General features: G+C 42.2%; 1 protein-coding gene across 1 annotated transcript; it reads left to right on the top strand.

The window, feature by feature from the left end:
* Positions 1-8,036: 8,036 nt before the first annotated feature.
* LOC310874944 (alpha-soluble NSF attachment protein-like) lies at positions 8,037-8,921 on the top strand (the record flags this gene model as incomplete). The annotated part of the gene is made up of 1 exon (XM_083787881.1): positions 8,037-8,921. The coding sequence occupies one exon, from the start codon at positions 8,037-8,039 to the stop codon at positions 8,919-8,921; it is 885 nt and encodes a 294-aa protein (XP_083644007.1).
* Between the last annotated feature and the right edge of the window lie 14,025 nt (positions 8,922-22,946).

The raw sequence follows: 22,946 nt of genomic DNA, 5'->3' as shown, positions 1-22,946 counted from the left end.
GATTATCAAACGTATTTGCAATGCCATACGTTGAAAGATCTGTTGCCCGCGGACAAGGCACGTTACCTCCGCAAGTTAGATATTATCGGCATAGGTGTTTGCCGTATGTGATTAAGGATTGGAAAAAGTTGCATTGGCAGCCATAGAAAATTCTGCCCAGGGTAAAACACCGGATGTGATGTTTTTGGGCGTTCCTGTCTTGTTAAAAAACCGGCTGTGACGTTTTTGGGCGTTCCTGTCTTGTTTCGTGTCAGTGTATCTAGAGTGTCGCAGTCCCGCCGCCTTTCATGACGACGCCAGGCCCAGGAAATAATTCCCAATGCATTTTTCCCATAGACATTTCAAAAAGTATTTATTTAAAGACCTTTTAAGCGTCGTACAAAGCCAACTCGAGTTGTGACAAATCACGATATAATTACAAGAAAACAACAAAAAAAGTGTTGTAACCTGCGTTTTATTCCTTCTTTCTAATTATTTGTTCGGCCCAAAACATTGTGTTTATTGTCATGATTTGTCACGACTCGAGTTGGCGTTGTCCGCAGCGTAAAGGTCTGTAAATAAACACTTTTTGAAAAATCTATGAGGAAAATGAACGGGTACATTCTTTTCCGGGTCTCTCGAGGGAGGGCGGGACTGCAACACTTTATTGTCTCGTCTCTATCTCCAGGCGAGTCACCAAGACCTGCATCAATCACCACCTTAAAGCTCTCTCCGGCCCAGTCTGTGGTCCCCACATGAGGTCCACCTGTGCTCAATAATCCCTGATTAGCGCCTGGTTGCACTAACCTAACCTTGGCGGTCATGAAGTGCTTTGAGAGGCTAGTTTCCCACCAGCACAGCATGGGATACTCTGATTGTGGATGCAACAGCCAAGGACCAACAATCCGTCATGATTAATGGGACACTGCAGGGTGAGCACTTTCAAGTACCTCAGTTCAGTGCACACACAGAGCCGTCTGGGAGAAATGCAAGGCCCTGTGTGAACTTTTTATTTATTAATTAATGAATTAATTAATGCTTATTTAATTCAAAGGAGCATTCAGTGATTTGGGTGATTTGGAAAACCCCCCGGTCCGCCCCGGTAGCAAGATGTGCACATGCACACGCTCTACAGTGGGGGGGAAATGCAACAGGCCAACAGCACGCACACCAAGGCCCGCCTCTGCTCGATCATGATTGGCGGAAGGCCCCTCTCATCCTGATTGGATGAAGACTTGGCCACCTAGCCAAAAATGAAACCTACGGTTTTTTGACCCCAGGGGCTCACTGGGGACAGGGAGGAACTCCTTATATGGTCAGCACTCTATAGTAGGGAGGATTATCACAACAAAACAAAAAAATAAGTGATATCTGAATTAAGTGAAATCACTGAATACACCAACTCTGACATTCATGATTTAACACTGTGATTCAGGGTGGGACGATAATGTGTACCTCACGATACGATATATGTGGCGATATTAGGCCCTCAATAATGATAATATCCCAATATTCAATTATTGCCGTGCAATCCCCCCCGCCCCCTCCTCCCTCCATAGACTCTATGGAGAATAACATGGGGATGGGGTCATCTTAAATTGTCTAATATAAGAATTGTGGTCCAAAAATAAACAAACCGTCTGTTGGGGAGGTGTTTCTGTATCGTTTACGACAGTCAGTCAGTCATTATGTTGATACAGTCTGTCCTGTGGTCACGGCCAGAGGAGCGGGGAGGTGGGTGGGCAGGGGGGAGCCCATGGCAACTGGCACGGCAATTAAGGCTCATTCACAGTCTGGATTTTCTGGTGGTGAGGTGCCCACCGGAGCTGAAATAACGTTGAGCGGTGGTGAGTAAAAACAGAGAAGGTCTGGGGGGCGATGGTTTGCTCTTCACCCGCGGCTTGTGATGTCATGTTGTAGTTTGGTGGTCACCTCACCACCGAAGATCTATGTCTATGAATAACGCTTTAGTCACTTGCGGGCCACGGCCCCACTGGCTAATTTGGCCCTGGAGAGACGTATGGTCGTTCCCACTTCAAAGAATTGAGAATAACAATAAGCACAAGCAACAAGGATGTTTGTTATACTCACAACAAGCAGCAGAGAATTGTGAGGAGGATTTTCCTCTTGGCTTGCCGCTTTCCTTGCAACAAATTCTGAAATAATTTCTTCATAATCGAGTGTAGATATAACGTATAATTTCTTTTGCGAGGATGGAAAGTCAAGAGATAAAGAAAATGTGTCAGTAAGATCCAAAGGGCAACTTTGCAGGGAGTAATATGTCCCGTTCCTTTTTTTTTTTTTTGAGAAACCGCAGTGTTTCTGGCACAGTCTTTAGGGCACTGCAAAAAAAGAAAAAGAAAAAAAAGCTGCCTAGCTCGAGGCCCTCTGCAGCTCCACTCCTCCTCGCACTACCCTAGTAGCACTGTGTCAAATAGGCAATACCAGTATTACCTCAGACAGCAAGGACTATTCAAGGCCTCCGAGAAGGTCAGCTGTCTGTTTTAAACTCGTTCTGTGAACCAGTAAACACCAACTCTGACAATCATGATTTAACACTGTGACTTACGATATTAGGCCCTCGATAATGATAATATCCCATTCTTTGATTATTGCGATATTCAATAATTGCAAGAGATTTCATCAACGATATATCACGATATCTGCACACACAAAGGGCAAAAATCAAGAATTAGTTGCCTCAACCGATTCTATATTTCTACTTTTCAAACCGATCATAATAAATAAATCACGTTTTGTGTCCCAGTAAAATGGTAATTTTAACTTTTTTTAATAACAATATTGCCTATGGTAATAACATCAACACATCAATTTAACTTGAACAACCAATGTCAATATGAAGCTATATGATTCCCTACTTTCATATGACATCAAACAAACAAAAAAACCTGGCAGTCCCTCAGTCAAATCTGGTCATAAATATAATGTATAACTTCAACTGATTCAAATATCGGTATCTAGGCCTACAGTTAGGCTAATGACAAGTTCAGATGCAAATAATAAAATAAAAGATATGGTAGGCTATATCCTATATCAAAGCAGCTTATATGAACAGTGCAACACTGCAGTGTTGCAGAGAGAGAGAGAGAGAGAGAGACACACACACACACACACACACACACACACACACACACACACACACACACACACACACACACACACACACACACACACACACACACACACACACACAGGGGGGGGGGGTCGCGTTAGTAACAAGCTAAGCTAACAGCATATCCTGTATACAGTAATAACTAACTTTGTTATGTTTTACGGACGCTATTGATAGATAATTTCGGTACATTGGTTGTTTGTGAATGATTGCAATGTTCCATGTCACTTTGACTCTGAGTGCTTAATTGTCCCGTACACTCTCAGCCCAGAGAGATAACTCATTTGATGGCCTTAATTCATTGGCGCCCCATTATCTTCTCTCTGTGAATAACATGTTTTTGGACTCGGTCTCCGGTAATCTAAAATCTAAATTTATTATAACAAGAGCTGTGACACACACTTTTGTAAACCCCTGAAGCCGAATACTTCCTAATGTCAAAAGATTGTTTTGAATCCTTTATTATATAACTATAGAGTTCTCCCACTGCATCATCAGTGGGAGAACTCTCTGATGCTGTTTTGGACTACATACTCCCCCAATACGACGGAATTATCATTTTAACACTTTCTTGCGTGTGTCAATTCTTTCTTAACGAGGAGATTTCCATCCTTAAAATGTTTATTATTATATAGTATACATTTTTCTATAATGCTAAGGTTACATTACATTTTACAACTACTTATAAAACTTAAAGAGGTATTTTTTATACTTTGGTCCTTCGAAATTACTGATATTGGGTTAAGAATTATATATCATAATTAAATTTGTTCATCAGCCGTGCCACCCGTTTTCCCTCCCGGAATTATTCCTCGTTACGGACGCTCCGCTCCCGCGATTATTTATCGCGGGAGGAAGTATCGATATCACATTATCGTCGATATATCATGCTTTTCTGCCTTTATTGATAGGATATAGTGGAGAGAGACAGGACACGGGGAGAGAGAGAGAGAGAGAGAGACAGGACACGGGGAGAGAGAGAGAGAGAGAGAGACAGAGACAGGACACGGGGAGAGAGAGAGAGAGAGACTGGGAATGACACGCAGCAAAGGTTGTCGGGATCGGGACTCGAACCCGTGACACGCCGTCAGGTATCCGCCTATATGTGGTGTGCCCCGTTTTTTTTTTTTTTTTTGCACACTTAGAACCCTTAACTACAGATATTCTGTCGGAAACTTGTCATTTCAAGCTACAGTGACATTTTCTAGCATTCGGTTCCACAGACCTAGTGGCACATTAAGATTAGTGGGAATCACCAAATTAAGGCCATGTTCAGTGAAGTTTAAAACTGCCGGGGAAATATAAGCTCAAGCCCCTGAAATGTCACAATCTTGCTCTTCAGTTGACTAAAACTCTCTCTTATAGCTCTCTGAATTGGTAATTTGGGGGCATTCGGTTTCCACACAGTAGGCGGCCCTTTGCCCTTATAATCCATTCCATGCTGTGCAGTGGGACCTGCATGATAAGCAGCCAGTGTGTTTTATGTGGGGTGTAAGAGTGTGGGAAGATGAGCAAAAGAGTGTGTGTGTGTGTGTGTGTGTGTGTGTGTGTGTGTGTGTGTGTGTGTGTGTGTGTGTGTGTGTGTGTGTGTGTGTGTGTGTGTGTGTGTGTGTGTGTGTGTGTGTGTGTGTGTGTGTGTGTGTGTGTGTGTGTGTGTGTGTGTGTGTGTGTGTGTGTGTGTGTGTGTGTGCGCGTTTGCCTATTGATACAGCAGCAGCCGAATGGGCCCAGCAGGCTGCAATAAGGCTAATGAGTGGCCTCACCGGGTCACAGTGATCAAAGCCGAGGCCAAATGAGCTCTGATGTCCATCGGCCCGGTGCTTTGATATGGCAATACGGTATAAGCTTAGTCACACTTAAAAGGGCACACAGTGAAAGCAGGGCTTGCGGTTCATAGCTTTGACATGGATATACTGTTCCATAAACATGGCATCGCCGCGGGTCAATCCAATGACAAGTAATGGTGGAGATTTAAGTCATTTTAGGCGAAGCAACATGGCATGCATGCATGTGGGTATTCATCTCGGTAATAATAGCCAGTGTGTATGATCAGATGTTCTGCATGGATATGAAGAATCTAATAATTGCAATTCCTTTGCCGCTTGTATTATATGCCTCAAAAACACATGGATGATTATGTCTCCCTCCCTGCTTCACTTTTCCACAGTCTTTCGAGGCTCACTAGCCTCCGCCAAACACAACTAGAGTCAAAAATGCAAGTCAAATTCTGAACCAGCACTCTTTGTCCCTAATCATCCGTCTCTCAATCGGTGGAGAGACTGTGTGATCGATAGCCAGATGGCACAAAACGTGGAGAAATCAGCACTAATGAAATCTAAGGGAACTTGATCGAAGTGTCACCTAGATCGATGAGCAAACGCAGTTCTACGGTTCTACAGTAATCTAATTAGCCACCCGCAGCTCCAAAATCAACACGATAGATATAGGGTTTAAGTGGTTAAGTCAGGAAAAAACAAAACCCGCCCAATCCTCTCACTAGAGGATAAAATCGCTAGTTACTCTCAGCCCTGTGTCAAGCGCCACACCATTGACTGAAATTAATCAATGTTCCAGACAGCCGCTTGGCTATTCACCATTCACAGCAGCAACATGCAGGCAGTTATCCATAATTATAGTATGTCAGATAACCAGCTAGATGGATGTTGTAAAAAGCATATAAAAGGCATATATTCTTTGTTTTCCAATAGAGGGTAAATAAATCACACTTGTGTGAAGTGAGGGGCGCTCCTATCATCGTACATCATCATGGTGTAACATGTCTTATTTGCTCATATTGACACATATGACGTAACTAAATTGTTATTGTTAATGGTGTAGGACAGAAATAGCCAATTTGCTCGTCCACATAATGTAAATTCCCCATTCATTGTCAATGGGAATGTCTCTCTAGATCGTCCTCAGACGAGCCTTCCATCGTCGCTTCCAGTCATCCCGGTTCTCCATACATCTGGCCAGCTCGTTGGTACTTTGCGCTCCTGCATCTTTCTTGAGTACATCCACATACCTTAGTGTGGGACGTCCTCGTGATCTATGCCTGTGTGTTGGTTCCCCAAGCACCAGTTTGCTGGCTGGCAGTTCTTGATGCCTTTGGCAGTCTCATTCTCCTGGCTGCTATTTTCTGGCTCACCCTTGGAGTCTTGTTAGTAACATTTACAGTCTTGCTGATGTTAAGTACTGCACACAGCATTCTGGTGTAGCACCCATCAAGGGACTTCTGCAGGGTTGGCTTCAGGGTCCAGCATTCACTGCCATATAGGAGAACAGACTCCACCGTTTCGTAGAAGAAGCTGAGTTTGATTTGACGGAGGAGATTGGAGTTCCATACAATTTAATGTTTGTGTAAGACGATGGCCATGGACAAACTTTTCCCTGGGAAGTGGCATATTCTGGTCTATTCCAGTTTATATCCTGCAGGCTAGGCCACTTTAACCAATCTTAAGCCTTCTCCCCCCTGTCATAATGAACTCAAATCGATGTTTTGTGATAAATGTGTTTCTCTCCTTACCTCAGGGAAATCTTTGTGATTGATGCTATGTTCTAAGATGGCATGTGTAACTTAGAGAGAGAGAGAGAGAGAGAGAGAGAGAGAGAGAGAGAGAGAGAGAGAGAGAGAGAGAGAGAGAGAGAGAGAGAGAGAGAGAGAGAGAGAGAGAGAGAGAGAGAGAGAGAGAGAGAGAGAGAGAGAGAGAGAGAGAGGTTTTGCATACTCAATTCATAATTAACGTTTCAATTTTGGAGCTCTGGCTCATGGACTAAAAACCAAAAAGAACTGAACCGGTTCCCATTGGGAACCAACTGGTGGAAAAGGGGCCAGAGAGACCGAGAGAGGCATGGAGTGTGGAGAGCACATATTATAGTCTGAAAGAAATGGCGAGCAGAATCCTCATGCTGGACACATCACATCATGATGGATTTTCTGCAAGTCTCTCTTTCTTATTTCTATTCTGCTTCATCCATTTCTACACTCTTATATATGCTCAACTCTTTTTATTAAGCAATTGTAGTTTGAGATGTACTGGCTACTGTGTGCATCACTGGTGATGAAATTGGTGTGGATGGAACAGTGGTGTGAAATGCTGAGGATAGTTTTTATTGTGAGCGAGCATGTTAATAACCTGACTCCGTCAGATGGGGTGGAATTAAGTTCACAAGTGCATGATGGAGTGTGTGACATCTAACCTGACTCGGCAGTATTGAGTTCACAAGTTCCCTCCTCCTGCCTGGATCTGGTCTCTCTCAAGCAGAAACGACAAACTACTTCATGGCCGTGACAGAACTTTTCTTTTTGGATGTATGGGCTATACATCCAAAAATAAAAGTTCTGTCGGATTGCATTAAACAACGTTTAATGCTTAGAAAAACCACTCTTGCTTAGAAAATCCACCATTTAAAAAATCACCCCGTGTGAAGTGAGGGGCGCTAGCTCTTATCATCTCATGAACAGTTAACTGCATTTATGTGATTGGTTAGCCAATTTGCTCGTCTACATATGACGTAGATTTTCCCTTTATTGTCAATGGCATTTAATGTTTGTGTTGCCACAAATTGACGTCATATTTGGGGCGGACATTTGACCTAATTTCTCCTTTCATTGTCAATGGCAAATATGAGACGTGTGTGGACAAAAGCTGTATATAGGAGGGTGCTAGCGCCCCTCAGAAACGTGTGAAAATGAGAACTAGGAATGCCTGCGCAAATTGGTGCTGTTACTAGGCATGCATGGCAATAGTTTGTGTAGTGTGTGTGATATCACATGTTCTTATACTTCTGTTGTAGATACATACAGTACACATGCCTCCCTCATAGCATACTTACCAGCATTAGTCATCAATGGATACCTGGATATTTAGGAGAAAGTAGGGACCGACTATTGAGAAAGAAAACGGAAGCACACCCAGTGGGGATGGACAAATCTGGTACAGAGAAAGCAGCCACGGCATTGGCCGAGGCCGACAAGAAAGTTAAATCGTCCCAGTCATTTTTTGGAGCACTGTTTGGTGGCCCCTCAGGGATGGAAGAGGCATGTGACATGTACGCAAAGGCAGCCAATATGTACAAGGTGGAAAAGAATTGGTGCGCTGCGGGAAATGCCTTCTCGCAAGCTGCCCGTCTTCAGCTACAAATGCAGAGCAAACACGATGCAGCAACTAACTTCATAAATGCTGGAAACTCCTTCAAAAAAGTAGATTCACAAGAGGCCATAAACTGCCTAAATCGAGCTATTGAGCTATACACTGACATGGGGAGGTTCACTATTGCAGCTAAATATCATATCACCATCGCTGAAATATATGAGACTGAGCTGGTGGACATTGATAGGGCTATTGCTCATTATGAACAGGCAGCAGACTATTACAAAGGAGAAGACTCCATCAGTTCTGCAAACAAATGCCTTCTCAAAGTCGCAACGTATGCAGCTCAGCTGGAGCAGTACCCACGAGCCATTGAGATTTACGAAGAGGTTGGGACCCACGTGATGGACAGCACACTGCTGAAATACTCCGCCAAGGACCACTTCTTCAAAGCAGGACTCTGTCACTTCTGTGTAGACATGCTCAATGCAAAACTCGCCGTGCAGAAGTATGAAGAAATGTTTCCGGCCTTTTCGGATTCTCGAGAATGCAAGCTGCTGAAGAAACTTCTGGATGCGTACGAGGAGCAGAATTTGGACGCTTATACTGATTCGGTGAAGGAATATGACCGTGTCTCCCGACTGGACCAGTGGCTCATCACCATGCTTCTTCGAATCAAGAAAACCATAGAAGAGGACGAGATTGACCTACGTTGACTTCCATGACACCGGCCCCATAATGGGCTCTATGCAACACATGCCGTTTTGGAAAGAACATGGGCCCCTTCCCTACTTCCTTCAGGTGTTATTGATGATACTAAATGAAGGCTCTGTTCCATTCTGGACAAACAAAGTCAGAGTGCCGTTATTGTGCGTGTTGGCTCACTGAAAACACTCTGCAACACCAGTGGGTCTCAAAGTGTCCTTGAGTGGTTTGGGGGTCCTTGAAATTAAAGAGTTTGAAAACCACTGCACACAAAATGGTTATGCTGTGTGCATATAGCCCATTCAAGCCATTTATAATCCCTGTTTGTCTTTTCATCTTATCCTTTCACGCATTTCTTACTCCCCCTTTGATCTTAATTTACAGTAGTCCGTGAACCAAGCACCCTATCAAGTGCATTCACTTGATATTTCTTTGTGGTTGCAAAATGCACATTTAGCTACTATACTCCAGGCCCATGCCTGGTTTAGCCAGGGGAGGGCGGTGTTGGACAGTGTCTTGACTGTCTTCAGTGCGGTTGGGTGCAATTCCCCGAAGATCCTCATGGGGGCCCTCCGGCCCCCACAGACTCTACGTCACTGCAACACAGCCCGGTGTAGGCCGCCGTGGCCGCGATCTGTGCGATCTGTGTCAGAGGAGCACTCCTTTATTCTTTGAGGGGCGCTCAATGCATGGAGCCTCTCCAATGCATGGCTTTTGAAGAGTACGTATTGTGGGAGCCATGAAGTCTATATGGGATTTTAATGTTTTTTTAGAGAGCATGACGTAAATCATTTGATAGCCAAATCTATGGACTTTGAGGATATTACAAATAGAGCACTTATGACGAAAATAGTTTGCCAGCCAAGTCTATGGTCTTTAATGTTTGCTTAGGGCACTAAATGAGGACATAAGATGTCATGTGGTCAATATAAATTCAGTGGGCGCACCTCACTTCGCATGAGGGTTTTTTTTTTTTTTTTGGAGAATGATTGTCCATTATTGTTATAATATACATAGTTGATACTGTAGGTCATTGTATAACAGGTACAACTGGTAGTCTTGACAACAAGTACAAGAACTACTACAGTCATCACCGAGTAGGCCTTTTACGCACTGGGTATAGGTACTCTAACATCGGGTTGACAGGTACAACAATTTACAAATTAGGCATTTTAGCAGATGCTCTTAATCCAGAGCAATTTACAATAAGCAAGAACAACACACACATGGCAATACATCAAATACATTAACCCATTCTGGGCGGGAACCCCTTTTGGTGTTAGCATTACGTTATGCTTTAGCTATTGAGAAATAGCAGATCTACAAGCTCATAGCGCGCCACCGAGTGGCGCACTACGAGCTTGTAGGTCTGCTATTTTTTGCGCTCCGGTCTAGTACTGAGAAGGTACCTGCGACAGGCAGTGCTGCTGCTTTTAGTGGAATTGAAAAGGTTGTTAGTTACATAATGAAGTGTTCATCGATTTCATCACCAAGCTTATAGAGAACACTCATATATCAGCTACCGTAGCCTCATTGCATACACTTCAAAGGGCAGTCTGTCCCTTTTAACTGAAGGACAAAGTATATGTCCCTTTTTCCTGAGCTGCCCAGGCCTGCCCGGCACTCCATCGTCTCCTACTCATAATCGAATCAAGATTCAAATCAGATTCTCCCTCAGATTTTGCCATTGGTTCCAGTTGTGCTCAGCATGCAGAGTGCTGCTGGGCTGTCCAGCACACTGCAGCTTTGGTGAGCACAGTGTCCCAGACTATTAGTGATGGATCCATATCGGTGAAAGCCAGCCGTTGCTGCAGGAAGCAGCAGGGCCATAGATTGTCTGGAGGAGTTGTACTGTAATCAATAATCAAAGATCTGACACTCTGGGCCCGGCAAGCTCAACTCTGAGCCAGCGAACAGCCATTAGAATGTTATTGTAAAATGTTTCATTGATTGTGTGTGTGTGAGGTGTGTGTGTGTGTGTGTGTGTGTGTGTGTGTGTGTGTGTGTGTGTGTGTGTGTGTGTGTGTGTGTGTGTGTGTGTGTGTGTGTGTGTGTGTGTGTGTGTGTGTGTGTGTGTGTGTGTGTGTGTGTGTGTGTGTGTGTGTGTACAACCCTCACACCTGCATCGCTAGTGTGTCTGACTGACATCAGTGCTTGACTTGTCAAACATTTTCTGTTTTGTCTGACAGATCAGAATGATCATGTTGAAAATCTAATCTCTAGCAACTGGGCGCCAGTGGCTCAGGGGTAGAGTGACCGGATGGAAACCGCAAAGTTCCCAGTTCAAACCCGGGCTCCCCCAGAGTTATAGTGAAGAAGTGGTGGTGCATCTGTAACCGATGGTCTCTATGGGAAATGAGAACAGGAATGGAAGATGTGTGGGCTACGCATTATTATGTATCCCACCGCAGTTCTAGGAAAGCCCCGCTGTGATTGGCCAGTAGTCGTTGTGATTGACAGTTCTCGTTTTTGCGACCAGTCATTAGTCCTACAACTACAACCTATCTCAAACCCTCACCCTAAACCTAACCTCCCGCGGGGCAGCACACCTAAACCTAACCTTAACCCATGTCTAACCAATGACTAGTCTAAACTAAGTATGCACCCCCCTAAACCTAACCCGAACGGCCTAACCTCAGTAAAACTATGCCTTCCCGTGAGCCAATCAGACACATGGTTGAACGTTGGTGGGATTCATAATCACGCGTGGGCTACGTGACTGGGTGTGGGATCTAACTGGCGTCATTCAGTTGAGAGGGGGAACATACGTTTGTCTGACATACCAGCAGTCCAACATGCAACATGCGTGGCTGGTTTGTCTCTTCTGAAATCTACCAAAAAGGTCTCTCTGTGCAGCCGTGACAACTGCAGTGTCAAGGGTGATATCGCCTCGCTGCAACTTAGCACTAGCTGCATTACATCGTTGAGAGTATACAGTGTCCCAAAACGCTGCCATTTCCAGCATTTCCATTTGCGTAGCACATAGCGCACCGGCTTCATTGCACGTCTCCCTGTTTTCAGCTTCACCCTCAGACAAAATCCTGAGCCTCTCTCTTGAATCTTTTGGTAATTTTTCCACTGTGCTTTTGTCGAGTCAGCACGGCAGCTCCAGCATGTATTGGATACATAGTTTTAAGTTAGATCGATGTGCACAGTTCCAACTAGAACTGCACTCTGTCGAGTGCATACTTGCTTGTTGCACACTAGTAGGCCATAAATGGCCAACTAGTGCGCAAGCAGAGCGCGCATGTAATGTTTTCGCCCGCTGTAAACTGCCAAATCTCAGTATCTCTGTGAAGGAATGTTTGAAATGATTAATGTTTAGATGTAATTATTTGCTACCTACTATACATGTAAACATTTAGTATTAAGTATGATTCTAGTTTCTATCTATATAAGAAATACTGTTTTATCGTTGTAGATATATTCTGGATCCCTTTTTTTTTTCAGAGAAAAATAAATCACTTATATGTGTTGAAAAAAAGGTATATAAACTGAATTAAAATATGTTATACAGTATACTTTTTCTGTAAACGGTGGAATCTCAATATCTCTGTGAAGGAACATTTGAAATGTGTAATTATTAGGTGTAACTATTTACTACCTATCTAATTTATGTATGTAAACGCCTATAAAAGAAAGTATATAAACTGAATTAAAAATTTAATTTTAATTTTAAATCTATTTCATGTTAGACTATAGTGATATTAATACTAAATCATGGTCAGAGTAATATGTGTCTCTAACTTCAATTTCTATAATAATACTTTCACATTTGTTAAAATATACATGATCTAAAATATTTCCGTAATCTGTAGTTGGATTTGTATTTAATTGTTTAAAGCCTAATTTTGACATGTAGGTCTTTATACTTCTTTCTATCTTAGTATTATGGTCTTCATTGAAATCTCCTATTATCAAAATTGCAGAAGTCGGAGATGATATATACTGTACCATGTATTCGAGAAATGTGTTTAATTTTGAAAGCTCTGTTTTAGGTGATCTGTACATAAGAATGATATATAGATTTTTATCTTTTACATGTATACATATATGTTCTACTTTCTCTAATATCCTGCTTTCAGTTGGAATTTCTTCAATGGAAATATCTTCTTTTATAGCAAACATAACTCCCCCACCTATATCTTTTTCTCTATATCTTTTCCTCATCCGCAGAAAAACATCAAATCTGTGCCCGTATTGCTGGATCAATGATGACGAAATGACCATATTTCTTACGTCATCATTTAGAGCTAGTCATACACGTATTTCTTACGTCATCATTTAGAGCTAGTCATACATCAAATCTGTACCCATATTGCTGGACCAATGATGACGAAATGACCATATTTCTTACATACACACCACGTACTCTAGTCCCAGCAGATCAGGCACAATTTGGTAAATTATTTTTTTATTGATTATGTATATAGTATACGTATGACTAGCTCTAAATGATGACGTAAGAAATATATATAGTATATATATAGTATACTGTATAAAGTGTGTAGTTGTAAGTTGATTAGCGGTATTCTGTGGTCACTTTGGTCCAAAAACCGTGACAGCCGTTCCGCCATTTCAGGACCCCCCCAGAAAAACATCAAATCTGTGCCCGTATTGCTGGACCAATGATGACGAAATGACCATATTTCTTACGTCATCATTTAGAGCTAGTCATACACGTATTTCTTACGTCATCATTTAGAGCTAGTCATACACATACACACACATTTGAGGCTTACGCAGAAAAACATCAAATCTGTGTCCGTATTGCTGGATCAATGATGACGAAATGACCATATTTCTTACGTCATCATTTAGAGCTAGTCATACACGTATTTCTTACGTCATCATTTAGAGCTAGTCATACATCAAATCTGTGCCCGTATTGCTGGACCAATGATGACGAAATGACCATATTTCTTACATACACACCACGTACTCTGGTCCCAGCAGATCAGGCACAATTTGGTAAATTATTTTTTATTGATTATGTATATAGTATACGTATGACTAGCTCTAAATGATGACGTAAGAAATATATATAGTATATATATAGTATATAGGCATATACTATATATGTATACATATATACTCTATACTCTATACTGTATAAAGTGTGTAGTTGTAAGTTGATTAGCGGTATTCTGTGGTCACTTTGGTCCAAAAACCGTGACAGCCGTTCCGCCATTTCAGGACCCCCCCAGAAAAACATCAAATCTGTGCCCGTATTGCTGGACCAATGATGACGAAATGACCATATTACGTGTATGACTAGCTCTAAATGATGATGTAAGAAATACGTGTATGACTAGCTCTAAATGATGACGTAAGAAATATGGTCATTTCGTCATCATTGGTCCAGCAATACGGGCACAGATTTGATGTTTTTCTGGGGGGGTCCTGAAATGGCGGAACGGCTGTCACGACAAATGGACCAGGCCGATCACATTACTTGCGCGCTCTGCTTGCGCAAGTAAATACTATGTTCCCAGTGATGCGTGGAGGCGGAAGTGAATGTACAGTGCCTTCGGAAAGTATTCACACCCCTTCACTTTTACCACATTTTGTTTTATTACAGCCTCATTTCAAAATGGTGGTGGCCTCCGACTTGGTCAACGATTCACCTTCCAACAGGACAACGACCCCAAGCACACAGCTAAGATAGTGAAGGATTGGTTTTAGGACAACTCTTTGAAAGTCCTTGAGTGGCCCAGCCAGAGCCCAGACTTGAACCCCATTGAGCATCTCTGGAAGGACCTGAAAATAGCTGTGCAGCGACGCTCCCCGTCTAACCTGACAGAGCTTGAGAGGATCTGCAGAGAAGAAGGGGGAAAATACCCCAAATTCAAGTGTGCCAAGGTTGTAGGATCATTCCCAAAAAGTATTAAGGCTGTAATTGCTGTCAAAGGTGCCTCAACTTAGTACTAAGTCAAGAGTGTGAATACTGTTTTTCCAGTTTCTTATTTTTAATAAATTAACAAAATATTTGAAAACACTTTTTTCACTTCATCATTATGGGGTATTGTGTGTAGATTGATGAGGAAAAAAACAAATTTAATCCATTTTGAAATGAGGCTGTAACAAAACAAAATGTGGTAAAAGTGAAGGGGTGTGAATACTTTCCGAAGGCACTGTATATGCTGCGTAACAAGTGTGCCCATAGCAATTCATCATGTCCCCTAAATGCGAGACCCCTCTCCCCTCTTGATGACGGAGACAACGTTCCTGAGATGCACATCTCTCCAATATTGCTTCTTTGCGTTCATCCTGCTTTACAACGAGGGAGTCCATGGTGGCACTGGCACCTGTTGCTCTATTAGGCCTATGCAGGGAAAGCATGCAGGCTATAATGTGATCTATACACTTCTCTCATTTTAGACAATATGCGCACTGTGTGTTTCCAGCCAGTAAAGCCGGTAACAACAAAGCCAGGCAAAATAAATATCCCCTGTGGGAGGGGAAGACATAATCCACCCTCTTATCAACAACATGTTCATTGTGCAGTGTACATTTAAGGTATTCATTGTTGAAGACTCGAGTCTTAACAAGTATTGTCAACTGCTGCATGAAGGAGAAGAGACTGGAGCAGCACGGACATTTAGAGCCTTTTATTAACAAAAAGAATGACTAACGTTTCGACCTTGCGGTCTTCATCAAGTCATCATTGTCAACTCTTACAGAGGCTGGATAAATGTACGCACCGATTGTGGACCTCTGTTAATAATAATTGACCCCTGCTCTGTCAATAAGAAAGGCTTTGGCCCGCTCACAGGCAAGCTACGGATTGTGTAACTGTAAAACATTTAAATACAACGTCTACCCCCAAAGTCCTTTAAAAGCATGTTGTCTTCATGACAGGGAATCATACCAGGAATTATACCTGACTAAAACATTTAAAAAACTATTACTAAGAAATAAAGGACACAACAGGGATGTACACACAACAAGAAACAGATTGTGGCCCTGCCAATTGTTTGAGCTGACCAAAACATTTCCAAGGACAATCCAGGAAACCTTCATACAACACTTTTTTTCATCATCATTTCTTAAAACTTTCATACAGTTTGTAATGTCCATTGTATGTCAGTCGTGGTCATCTACAACATACAGTATGGAGCCCTGTATGTGGGTGTGGCTCCCATGATTAAAGGCTTTTTCTCCAGTATTCCAGTTAAGCATGTCATGAACTGTGTACGGTACTTTTATTGTGTAGTTATGTTCCTAGTGTTTCCTGTCTACTCTATTTGTTACTACCTGTCTTGTCTCTACCCTGATTGCTAACTTGAGTCCACCTGTGTCAGTTCTCAGCCAATCATGTGGTGTTTGTAGTTATGTTTCACCTGTGTGAGTGTGTCTGTCTATTTAAGTCTCCCCCTGTGTTCAGCAGGCACGTGCAGGGGGGGCTAGGGGGGCTTGAGCACCTGGTGTTCAGTGTATCATTCCTTGCTAGATTATAAATTATACCTGTTAGTTGTTAATAATAATAAATACTGGACTTGATCTTCCTTCCTGCCGTGTTCTGCTTCTGGGTCCTCACTGACACGCACCGTGACAAAGCAAATTTGTTCTGCCTATAGTCCAGTTCCTGGCTTGTACTAGCAGTCTAGCACCTGTTTGAGGAGTCTTGAAATGCTCCTGAACACATTTTTTTATCCTCTGCAAAGAAACCTCACACGCACGCACGGTCACACACACACACACACACACACACAGATAGATAAAAATCACTAATGTCAAAGACATGAAAAGGAGGATGTGAATTTATTGCAGAACCGTGGAAACAAAGTATCGTGCCAGTAGAGCATTTTGCTCTAATATACTTTGACTTTAACATCTGGAGTGTGTTAATGAGGATTAGAGGCCAGACCCGGTTCAGCTCTTATCGACAAGGGGCTACTCTAAATCACACCAGGCAAAGATGGAAGATGAATAGAGCGGGTCAGAGAGGAGGACATGGGGTGAATGTAGCCAGGCTGATTGCTGAAACTGAAATATGCTGTCCTTTACTTCAAAAAGAAAAAAACACCGTCAAAGGAACACAGTGGGTAATACACATTTGCCATAGCAGTAATAAAAGCAGCAGCAGTCAAATTCAGCCGCAGGTTCCGCTCCTGGTGGTGCCCGCATCAATTCCTTTAAGTTTCAGCTTTGCAACCATACTCTCCCCGGAACCCAAAGACCGTTTTAATGTATCCATAACTCCAATAACGTAATGTTTATACACTCCTAGAGTCAAATGACACTTATTTGTTTGTCTATCTGTCACAGATCCAACGAAATAATTACAATGGGGGAGGGAGTGGCTCAGGGGTAGAGTAGAGTGCAGGCCGGTAGAGCAGCTGGATGGGAACCGTGAGGCTCCCAGCTCGATCCCGGGCTCCCCCAGAGTTAGTGTCGAAGTGTCCTTGAGCAAGACCTCGAGCAGGTGCTCGATTGAGATGCAAAACATTAATAATGTAAAGTAGGCTGGTGCTTCAACGAAAGTGGGACTGGAATACTAAAGACTAAAGACTTGAAAATGAGTAGAGGGTGGATAAAAATAGTTGTACTTTATTTATAAAAGTTAAAAGAAGCCGACATGTTTCGACTCTAAACGAGTCTTCATCAGGGCAAGTATGGAGATACTCCATACTGGATGGAGATCCTGATGTCATCAATGTTAAGGCCATGCATATCTGGGAATGCCCATATGGAGATCCCTGACATCAATATTGGCCAGCAACTCTACATCTGACCTCACTTAGATCTCCATATATGGAGCTGACCTGTTCTGACATTCCATATGTTGATCTGACCTCATCAAACCCTGTACACAAGATACGCTCCATATATGGCCAGTACAGAATTAATTCCATATGTTGATCTGACCCCCCATGCCAAAGTGTCAGCGCTCGCCCAGCAGTCTGCTGTCACCCAGGCGGATGCGGGGCGAGGTCGCTTCTCGCCCTCTAGTAACTAGTAGACTAGTAACATGGTGTGGCTCTGTAGTAGATATTTTGTCTATAAAGCAATGCCTCACTCAAAATGGAATCATGCAGGGTAGAAAGAAAAACTACAGGATTTGCATGGCAGAAACACCGGAAGACCGTATAATATCATGTCAGTCAGACATTGTGGGATCCCACGCCGTTATTGACCCTGTCTCATTGTACAGTATGTGTGTGTATATATATTTTTCTTTTTTTCATATTTTCTTTTTTAACACCTATTTGCGCAATGTCGGGCAATGGCCGGATTCTCACATAGTTTGGCCTCCAAGTACTGACACTGACCATCCACAATTGTTAATGTTATATCTATCTATATAATATAAATTCTTTTCCACTCCATACACTAGGGCAGGGGTGTCAAACTGGTGATCCGCGGGCCGCACGTCGTCTTATGCGGCCCGCCTGCCTCAAAAAAAATAAAAAAAAATAAAATATATATATATTTTTTTATATCTAAAATATAGGCTAATAAGTAAGGCTGCATGATATATCGAACATGTACCTTCATCAGAGTGGAGAATATAAGTATAAATCAAGTTGAGCAAAACCACTCTTCTATAACAGACACAGTTAACGATCGCTTGTTAAGTGCCTGCCAGACAGACAATCAGATTAAATGAAGGCAGGTGTAGAGTAGAGTGTAGACTAGTGAACTGAACATGTTCTCTTTATATCAAGTACTTCATACCATCCCCTTATGAAACTACTTCTCCCCAAATCCAAATGGATTTAATTTTCCATCCTGAATGGCAGTAACTAGCATACAATGAGAACTGAGAAGATCTCCACAAAGGTTTACTCATCTTCAAAACTGATTATAAAACTGTAACCATCAAAGCATGCACTCAACATATTTTTATTCCTCAATTTACCTCTATATTTGTAAAAAACTAAAAATGAATAAACGGAACATAAAAATAAAAAAAAGCATGCACTCAACATATAATGGTTATGTGACCATGGCATGTGCATAATATAAAATCTTATAAGTTTTATCTGATATTGATTAATATGGGGGGTGGGTTCAATGAATCGATTATTAATCGGCAGAGCTGTCGACTATTGTCAACATATTCCCCAATTTCCACTGAGATTATGGGGTGAATGAATGTGGCCAGACCCATCTTCTCTTTCTGTCATAGTGACATTGTCCTGCATCAGATCATGTCCAAATCAGGTTCTCCAATCTCCAGTTTTTTGAAGATTTTATGAGTGGTGCAACCACTCCCTTACGGAGCTATGTGTGTGGCTGGCTGGGTCTGAGCACTATGTGTGTGGTTTGCTGGCTGGGTCTGAGCATACATAGATAGATAGATAGATAGATAGATAGATAGATAGGATAGATATTATAGCAGTGACTGACTGAGACATCGAGCATGCGTGCGCAACTGGTTGTGGCCCCCATCAAGTGACCTTTTGACCAATGCGGCCCTCGCCCCAAGTTGAGTTCGACACCCCTGCACTAGGGGCTGCTCAGTCACGACGTCCCTTGAGACATTGGTCAAGCTGCTGTATAGATGTTAACTCATTCCTGTGCATTTCCCTAAAAAAGACGGTCAGGCGCCATGCATGTTGTTCTAACGAGGAGCTTCAAAGTAATATATTATACTGTAGTTGAAGAGATTGCCCCCACAATATGCAACATAATCTCACCCTGCAGTCATAAATTACATTTCAGTATGCAAAAGCCTAAGACCAGATGTTCCAGAATGGCTCCAATAAAAATATAGGGATTCTACGGGGAATTGGGCCATTAACATAATTAGCGTGGGAAACGGAGTGCGGCCCAAATGAAACATCTTTATTGAATAATGGAAGTTGCATGCAGAGTGCAGACACAAATTAGGAAGGAAGGTAAAATATGAGCAAAAATATTTTCAAATAAAGGATTTAATGTGAATAAAGCCACTCCTCGCATACCCTCAAAAAGAGTTTGAGTTCTGCTGAGGGTAAAACAAAACCTGGCGTTTTATAAAACCATCACTTTTTCAAGAACCTTTTGACCCTCTGAAGTTGGGGCTTTGTTAAAATTTAAACCGCATAAGACGAGACCCCCATTAACCCCTACACCCTCATTAATTCTGCCACAAATTAACCTTAGCCGAATTGATTTCTTTGTCCACATGGAAATTTGCCTTGAAAGTTTGATGATGGGAACTAGCTCTGTAGAATCGTTCACAGAATCCTGCTGCAATCCTCCTGAAATTACAAGAAGTACGTGTCAATGGGTTTTTACAGCCGTTGGACTTTATAGGCATTTTGAAATTGATAGATAGTCTATAGACAAAGACAATACATCAATAAAAAATAACTCCATTGTCGTCTGCTTAGTACAGTATGTCGGTGTGACTTGGTTGTACTGTACAAGGGTTTCTCAGAAATGCACTATACAGTACATGCGCGCGCACGCACGCACGCACACACGCACATACACACACACACACACCACAAACTTTGTCTGAACAATGTGATTGTTATTCTGAGGGAAAACCGTCAGCTTTCCTGTTTTGTTGGCTGTACACTGTGTACAGTATCCAGCAGCAGAGGTTATTCAAATAATTCTAAAAGGTACAGAAAACAATTCTATTGCCAAATTCTATTTGCCGTTTTTCACTCGCAACACGTTGCAACGCGGCAAATTGTACGCTTGAAAATCAACTATTTGCAGCAGTTATTTAACTATTTTTGCAGAAGATTCACCTCTTGTGACATGCCCAAAGTAAGGATGCTAGCTATGGCTCATGAGGCTGTACCAAGCTGATGTTGGGTGATGCAGTGAAAACAGCATGCAGAGTGCAGCTGCAGCATTTCAGCTGGGGGAGTATATATTTAATGATAAAGGAGGGATTTCCGCACACTGAATTGTAGCTCCCAGGAAAATTCTATATTTGTAACAACGTTTCGACCACTGTGGGTCTTCGTCAGGTATGAGTATACAACATCAAGAGGCGTATCAACAGCATATGGGCAGGTCTACAAGGAACAAGCTCTGTTGCAATGATGAAAATCAAGCTAGACACGCCCACCGCATCTACAAGGATGAGGCTGCAATGTAGGGCATGTCAAGCTAAGGACTCTCTATATATATGGCTCTAAGGCCAACTCTTTGGCATATATTTCTCTCTGTAAACATAGGCTTTCACACCTGCAATCAGCGAGAGCGATGAGTTGAATAACTAAAGAGGTGGCAGAGGCGGGAAGAACTGGGAAATTAGCAGGAGACAGCTAGCTAGCTAGGGCGTTAAATGATTTTCAATTAATCGTTAATCTGATTTTCAACCCAATCTGGAAATGAGAATTGTGAAGAGACTTTTGGCTTTGAATTGAAAATCCTCGACCTTAACGAACAATCAAAAATCATTACTTCAGGGAAAGGGAGACCTTTGTCCCGCCATGTGGATCGTTCATTTTCAGCTTCACCAAGCTGATGGCTGCCTAGATGGTTATGATGAACGCTCGTGGGGGAGGGGCAAGGGGACTTATTTTTTCCCCCCAGACAGCCATCTCGTCTCGACCCATTCAACTATAGCCACCCTTTATTCCTTTCCACGGAACCTTTTCCCAAACGGCCGCTCGACCCAAATTAAATTATAGGCACCCTAAATTACTTTCCACAGCACTGTACAGATGCAATAAATGGCGCTCAACAACAGCAATACACGTAACGGCAATAGCAACAAAGTGACAGAGAGCAGTATAGTGTATATAAGGCATATAGTTGAGTCTAAGGTGCGTGATTTAAATATGATATTGAGTCAAGGCCAAAACCAAGGGTGAGTATACAGTTCTCTCTGAGGACAGGACCTCGCTCCACTCAGTTTAATATTAATGAAGGCCATGAACACTTGCAATTCAAGGCAGTGAACATATATATTTTATCTCAAACAAACACCTTTTAACGTTGACTACGATATACAGTGTACCAAGGCCATATGTACATCTGGAACTGGTTCCCTATAACTTTGCCTTGGCCCCGAGACAATTCAAGCATGAAAAAGCTGAGTGAAATTCCTGTGGGAAAGCATGCAGCAGGTTGTCTCTCTCATTATCGGTGATTGTCGTTGTAATCAGCTACAGTATTATGGTGGTGTGGCTGTGGAACCAAGATAGCAAAAGCTTAATTAATATCGTTTCTCTCCAGCAGCAGGGGTTATCACTGTAACAAAAAAGATTGTTTGCCTCGTATTATCTCTAATGAATGTCACATGCAATGAGAAATGCAGCCTGTGTGACATACAGACACTCTGAAAACAAATGAGTCTCTGAATAGAGCACCACCAAAGTCTGAAATCAATATCACTAGAGGGCACTACACCACGGGTTTGTGTACTTTTTTATTTGTATTATAATCCCCATAGGGGATATCAGAACAGTGTTTGAAAAATAAACAAATCATCCGGCGGTTTCACTCACATGAATATGAAGCATCAACTGACTGTGATAAAACGCTAATGTTACTGCTGCCGAATTAGTTACATTTCCGCTGACAATATGGTGCAGAATGAAGCAATAAGTGCCAAGGCTATGCTTTACAATGATTTTAGAACAGCTAAGAGGTGTAATAGGAAAAATACTCAAAAGTTCAAAGCGGAGGAAACAACCTGAATTATTAACGCCTGGCGTTTTATACAAAATCTCCTCCTCTTAACTTTTGAATGCCATCTGTTTGTGCTTATGATTGCATGCCGCTTGATCCATGCAGGAGCACTGCTGATATTTTGAATGACTTTTCTTTTCTCAGTGAGCACCCTGTCACTTTGTTTTCGTTGTCTTCAAGCTAAGAGGTGTTGTTAGGCAGATTGCTATAATTGAAGTTCAAAGTCTGCAATCGTTAATGCCTAGCATCAGATATGTTTGTATCACTATTAAAAAAAGTTGGAATTTTAAAATGAACAGTATAATGACATGTACAGAATGAGATGTAAACAGTTACAGTCTATGGAAAGGTGGCAGTGCAAACGTCTCTTGTGACATGGGCGGTGTTAGGTTATGTTGTCATGACATCACATTGGTGTTCATCCGACGTGGATTTATGCTTGCATT

Source organism: Protomyctophum parallelum (genome assembly GCF_964188405.1).
Source record: "Protomyctophum parallelum genome assembly, chromosome: 17".
Classification (NCBI taxonomy): domain Eukaryota; kingdom Metazoa; phylum Chordata; class Actinopteri; order Myctophiformes; family Myctophidae; genus Protomyctophum; species Protomyctophum parallelum.
The sequence above is the reverse complement of the archived record's forward strand: the minus strand, read 5'-3'. Positions and strand labels throughout refer to the sequence as shown.